This window comes from Phascolarctos cinereus, unplaced genomic scaffold (genome assembly GCF_003287225.1).
Source record: "Phascolarctos cinereus isolate Bilbo 61053 unplaced genomic scaffold, phaCin_HiC Scaffold_4;HRSCAF=312, whole genome shotgun sequence".
In the NCBI taxonomy this organism is placed as follows: domain Eukaryota; kingdom Metazoa; phylum Chordata; class Mammalia; order Diprotodontia; family Phascolarctidae; genus Phascolarctos; species Phascolarctos cinereus.
In genome coordinates this window covers 139,836,599-139,842,771 of record NW_027555847.1, presented here as the reverse complement: position 1 = coordinate 139,842,771, position 6,173 = coordinate 139,836,599, and the positions used below count along the sequence as shown (strand labels likewise).

The window sequence follows — 6,173 nt, the reverse complement described above, 5'->3', positions numbered from 1 at the left end:
GGGATTCCTGACTTGTAATTTGGCTACTTCATTTGATCCTGGACAAGTCACTTAAGCTCAATAAAGCTGTTTCCTCATATGTTAAATGGATACTTTTACTATTTATCTCTCAGGGTTGTTAGAAAAAAAGGACCATATAAGCCTTAATGTGGCCTCTTTAAATATGTTGTGATTATTATTATAAGGTCTTTTCTAGCTTTGACATTATCGGTTCGATGAAGCTATTATCCTCATTGAACCTAGAAAGGGTTTTCAATAATCTGTTAACTATGATTACATCAGATGCAAAGGTCTAATATTCTGTTAACTAGTTTCTAGTGTGAGAGAATAGGAGATACTGAATCAAAGGTGTTCTACAAAGACACAGAATCCTCTGGCCATTCCACATGTGTGCATGTAAGGATGCAAGCATATATGTATTATATACTTATATATTTATGTGTATGTGTATGTTGTATGTATGTGTGTATGTATATACGTGTGTGTGTGTATGTGTGGTATGTGTGCATGTGTATACATATACACATACCATTTAGGTTTTTGTTGTCATATCTGGTGTTAGCCAGAACTCCAAAGAAAGAAGGGTAGACATCTTGGTTTGTTTTGTGGGGACAAATTGAGACAGACTACACACAGCTGTGCTGACAACACTTCTTGCCGGGCTGGTAGAGTGCCCCAGAGCAGCCTGTCCCTTTAAGCAGGAGTCTTCTCCTGGGTTTCATTCTCTCCGCATCAGTGGGCTCTGGTGGAGCCCGCAGCAAGATGTAAACTTCACTGGTAAGTCAGGGGGTTAGGGGAGGGAGCTTTCTACTGCCCTTTTGGCCTCAGAAACTTTGGTGTCTTGTTGGGGATTGAGGTTGCTGGCCTATGGGGATGGGAACCAAAGCAATCTGCGCTATTCCAGCTATCACCAATAAAATATTCACACACACACACACACACATACACACACACCATGCAAACACACGCACACAGTCACCTAGTCACCCCTAACCCATCCCCTAACACCCTGTAACTTCGGCCAGTGGTTGGATGACAGAGTCGTGGGAGCTGTACATTCAGGACCACAGATAGATCCTTTTGCCTTCTTCTAGCCCCTATTGGTCCGGCTGGCTATGTCCCCTGGACAGCGTCTCCTCCCCAACTGGGCGGGGGCTTTAGGGACATGCAGATAGCTTTTCCTGAGGCTGGGAAAGGCGAGGGCACTCCTTTCAAGGGCTGGTCCCCACAGCTGAAATAACAGCTATTTTTTTGCCATCCGCCCTCACCACCCACCCACCTCCCCACGCTTCTCTCTCTCTCTCTCTCTCTCTCTCTCTCTCTCTCTCTCTCTCTCTCTCTCTCTCTCTCTCTCTCTCACACACACACACACACACACACAAGCGCGCACACGCACGCACACAGTCCAGTTGCCACCTCTCTGATTCTCTTTCGCCTGGATCCTCCCCAGATAGCCAAGCATCCCGGAACCCTCCACTCCCGCCACAGGGGCCATGCCCCACACGGAACCCAGCCCCGAGGCCCGAGAGGAATGAGAGGAGTCCCGGGTACTCTGGGGAGGACCAGGAGATGCTGGCAAGCCCGGTGGAGCCCGCCCCCCTCGGAGGGGAATAGACAAGGCGGCGGGCTGGAGAGAGACCATTCCCGGACAGGCAGCACCAATCCTAGCCTTGGCAAAGCCCCAGGCAAGGGAAGAACCTGCTCGTTTGAAAAGCTTGCTCCGGGATCTCCCAGGGTAGCAGCCTGCCCCAGCTGTCTAGCTGTGGGGTAATTCAGCTCCTTCCCATCCCCGCCCCGGACCCCCGCCCTCCACTTCTTCACCCACCCCCCAATCTAGCAGCGTACCATGAAGAATTATGAGGATGTGTGACAGAGGTATCCAGATGTTGATCACCACTGTAGGAGCTTTCGCTGCGTTTAGTTTAATGACCATTGCGGTGGGCACAGACTACTGGCTGTATTCCCGAGGCGTATGTAGGACTAAGTCTACAAGTGATAACGAAACCAGTCGGAAGAACGAGGAAGTCATGACCCATTCAGGGCTTTGGAGGACCTGCTGCCTGGAAGGTATTTACATCTTTCCTCACACTGACTCTCAAGGCTTCCCAAGTGCTATCGAGCCAAAGGGATGGGGGCGGGGGTGTAGTGGGAGGTGGGGGATTCGGGGAGTGCTTAGTTCAGGGCTTTGCTGAGAAGATTTAGGTGTCCAGTACTCAGGCTAACTGAGACCGTAGACTCCGAATAGCATCAAAAGATGTGTAGCTGTGTGAGGTGGAGGGAATGGTTTCGTGCTGGCCTGGGACTCCACAGGACTGTAGGTGGCAACGGTGTTTAAGGAAGTCATTTGCCAAAGCTCAGAGCCTTCCAACGTCTTTTAGGCTTCTTGGAGCTTGTTTGGGGGGGGGGGAAGAAGGGAGAAGGGGGAGGTGTTGGCTTCCAAGGTTCTCCCTGTACTAGTTGCCACCCGCATTCGCCTGCCAGGAGTTATCCAGAGCAGGAATTCTCCTGAAAGCTCACGTTTACATAGCGCTTCACAATTTATGAAGTGCCTTCCTCTCAACGGTCATGGGATGCAGGCAAAGGAAGAAATTGAAGCTCAGAGAGGGGAGTAACTTGTCCAAGGTCACAGGACTAATAAGTGGTCAACTGGGCACACTAATCTAAGACTTCTGACTCCAAGGCTAACATGCTTTACATTGCACCACACTGGGTGCAACGTATGACAGGGACAGTTTTCTATCCTTTTACACATCTCTTACCAGAAACCCTAGCTAGTCTAAATTTTTCCAAAGTGGGTGCCTTCCATAGACCCTCTTGTCCCTCCCAATATTCCCACATCCTCCCCCACTTCAAAAACATACACTATCATGGTACACTCCTACTAAACCCAGGCATACACACACACACACACACACACACACACACACACACACACACACACACACACACACAATAGCTAAGGAAAACTTCACTGTCTTTCCCCCCTATTTCACATCAGGATATCTACCACCCACTGCCACATCAAAGGAAGCTGAAATCTCAGCATTATCTATTGCCAAAAAGAAGAGTTTTTTTTCTTCCCTCAAATCCTACCCTTACACACACATACACACAGAGAGAGACAGATATATTTTCCTTAAGGCCTCCTTAGATTGATGGGGTACCTTCTAGGTAGTGAGCTGCCTGTCACTGGAAGCTAAAGCATGGCCACTTGTTGGGTACGTCATCTAGGGAATTAATGCTTTGTGTATGGGTTACTTTAGATGGTCTTATGAGGTTGCTTTTGTGATTCTATGATTCTACGATTCTAATATTTTGTGATTCTAAGATTCTGTGGTTATATGATTTTAATATTCTATGAATCTAAAATGTGATGATTCTAAGGTACCATGACTGATTTCTCAAACGCAGCAGCATTGCAACTGGTTTTTCTAAGTCAAAATTTGTCTTTGACTTAAACTAGAAGGGTATCTTCCAAATTGTAATTAAGAATATAGGCCAAATATTTGCCTTACCAGAGGTATTTGTTTGGCTGTGATAGTAGGTCCTGGTTAATCTTTCTTATTATGAAACTTGTTCTAACTGTAGGAAAAGGGGTTTGAAGGGGAATAGGGCAGTGTACAAGTGCCAGTAAAACCTGTTAGGCAGATCATGTAGAAAATAAAAGCTCTTTAGGGATCAGGGGATGGAGGAAGTTGGTCAAAATAGAAGGCCAGGATTGAGGTTCTCTCAGACTCACTGATGAATCTTTCAACAACCTGGAGCAACAGCTATAGTAATGGGCACACTTGAAGAAGCTCCTGAAACTGGAGCCCAGAGAGGTGGTCTACCCTTTCTAGACCCCAGTTTTCATCTTCAAAATGAGGGGATGGGACTAGTTTACTGCTAAAGTCTATTCCAGCTGACATTCTATGTTCTATATGTTCAAGGGTCTGTTCTGGGTCCGACATTTGATGTGATGTGTTCTAAGGTACCTTTCATTTCTAACAGTCCCTCCTATATCTAACATCCTTTGAATCTATGAAAGCCAGGGTCTCTTCCTTCTCTCTATCCACATGTTTTCTATGCTGATTTTTCAATGACTGGCATTTACCCACTAACTGAAAAATGTCTGCGTTGCTGTTTGTGTGTAACTTACCAATAGTGATGAATAAAAACCTCAAACCAAGTGAGTGATTAATAAGGCAGGGATAAAGCCGTTTCAGAATATTGATGAGAGTCCAACATGGCAACTGTGCTGCTCTTACTGAGTGAGTATAAAAGCTTTATGAATGACTTGGAAGGGAGGTTTGTTAAAGTAATGCAATTTTTAAGAGTTCTATCAATGGGAAAAGAGATCAGGTGCACCAAATATAAAGCTGCAGGAATCTGAGAAATCCACCAGTCCAAATTCCTCATTTTAGAAATGGAGAAATTGAGACCCTGAGAGAGGAAGTGATTTGTCCAAGGTCTTGCAACAAGTTAGTAGCAGAGCCAGGTATTCTGACTTGGAATTTTTCCATTATATGATACCACTGCTGCACAGAAGCAGAATATCAAAGCTGGAAGCAACCTTAGGGATCCCAGAGTCAGACCTCCTCACACACATAGACACAGCCATTTTATAAATTAAGAAACTAAAGCCAAAAATGGGTAGTGACCTGCCCAAGGTTGTCACATAGATGGTTAATGACAGCATAGTTCTAAAATCTAGCTCTTTTGGCTTGCAATCCAGTATTCTTTCTACTATACCACTTGGCTAGATGGCCCCTGTCCACCTTCCTTTCATCACCCCACCCCCTGACAACCTTAAAGGCTTATATACATACTAGCTATTGTTGTTTTTAATGATGTGCTTCTCACACTTGGAAAAATGCCTTTGTGCAAATGCCTCAGTAGCTAGTGCTATGACTTCACTTGCCAGTGTAATATTACATCATCTCTCAGCCTTCTTCCCATAGTCCTGACACCATAGAAAACTGTTGTCCTGATTGTAGCACAGCTAAAATTACTTCAGTCTTCAAAATACTACAAATTTGCAGTTTGTGAGGCTGCAGCTGTGGAAAAGCCACTTGAGAAGCAATTTGGTGTAATGGAAGCAATGCTGAACTGGAAGTCAGGACACCTAGGTCCCATCTCTGTCACCACAGAGAATCTCAATTTCCATATCTTTTAAATGAGGAGGTAGTGCAATTTTGACGTTTGATGTTCTTTGTTCTAAAGTCCCTACCAATTCTTATCATGTTCTAACATTCTATGGTTTCGCTCCCAGGTCTGATATCCTATTTTTTTATTTTCTTACATTCTGTTACAACACCAATATTCTATGTTCCAAGGTCCCTTGTTACCTTCATATATTAGTGTCACACAAAGCTCTGACATCATCCCCTCTTACTTCATCCAAATGATAGCATATTATTCTACATCAATTTTCCCTCTAAATATGAGCAAAATAAAGGGCATAGTGATTGTCTAGCATAGTCAGTCACATTAGGGAATGTTTGCCTGCCCATTGACTAAAGCTTCAAAATGCATTGCTGCTAGGGCACCAGGCAAAGAATTCCTACCAGGTTCTCTAGCAGTACAGTGGAATCAGGTATGGTTTGCTGCAGCTGCATGCATAGCTCCTGGAATGTGGGAAGAAGGCAGGATCAGCCCCTGCTACTAAGACAGTGACTTGCCCATAGAAACTGCTCACAACCACCATGGAACAAGCTCATGCTATTTTCTCAATCCAGCTGCTGTCAGGGAGACCTGGCTTGGGCACCTTCTTAGTTTTCCCAGTATTTTCCTTAAGTCATCTGGGACTTCTTCCCCTTTCTCCTCCTTCTGCATTCAGCATCCAGATAATAGAAACATGAGTTCTCTTTTCTATAGCACTTTATGGTTCAAAAGAACTTTACACACATTATTTCACTGGATCTTCACAACCATCTGCTGAGTAAGAGTGAGGCAGTCAACAGGCATTTATTAAGCCCTAGAGATACAGAGAAAAGAAAATCAGCCACTGCCCACAAGAAGCTCACACTCTAACAGGAGAGATAACATGCAAATAAATAAATGCACGTGTGCATATGTATAATAACATATATGCATGTGTATATGTATAATATATTCTACAGGTAGCTAGCTGGCACATATAATATATACAAGTGTATATACAATACTATTTACAAGTGTATACATCATACATA

The 6,173-nt window shown here is 44.5% G+C and overlaps 1 protein-coding gene across 1 annotated transcript in view; it reads left to right on the top strand.

Annotated features, from left to right (window-relative positions):
* Nucleotides 1-814: 814 nt before the first annotated feature.
* CACNG3 (calcium voltage-gated channel auxiliary subunit gamma 3) overlaps nucleotides 815-6,173 on the top strand; it is a 126,914-nt gene continuing 121,555 nt past the window's right edge. The window contains exon 1 of the mRNA XM_020995430.2: nucleotides 815-2,067. Within this exon, the coding sequence (XP_020851089.1) occupies nucleotides 1,857-2,067 (211 nt within the window). The 5' untranslated portion in view covers nucleotides 815-1,856. The remainder of the gene's footprint in view (nucleotides 2,068-6,173) is intronic.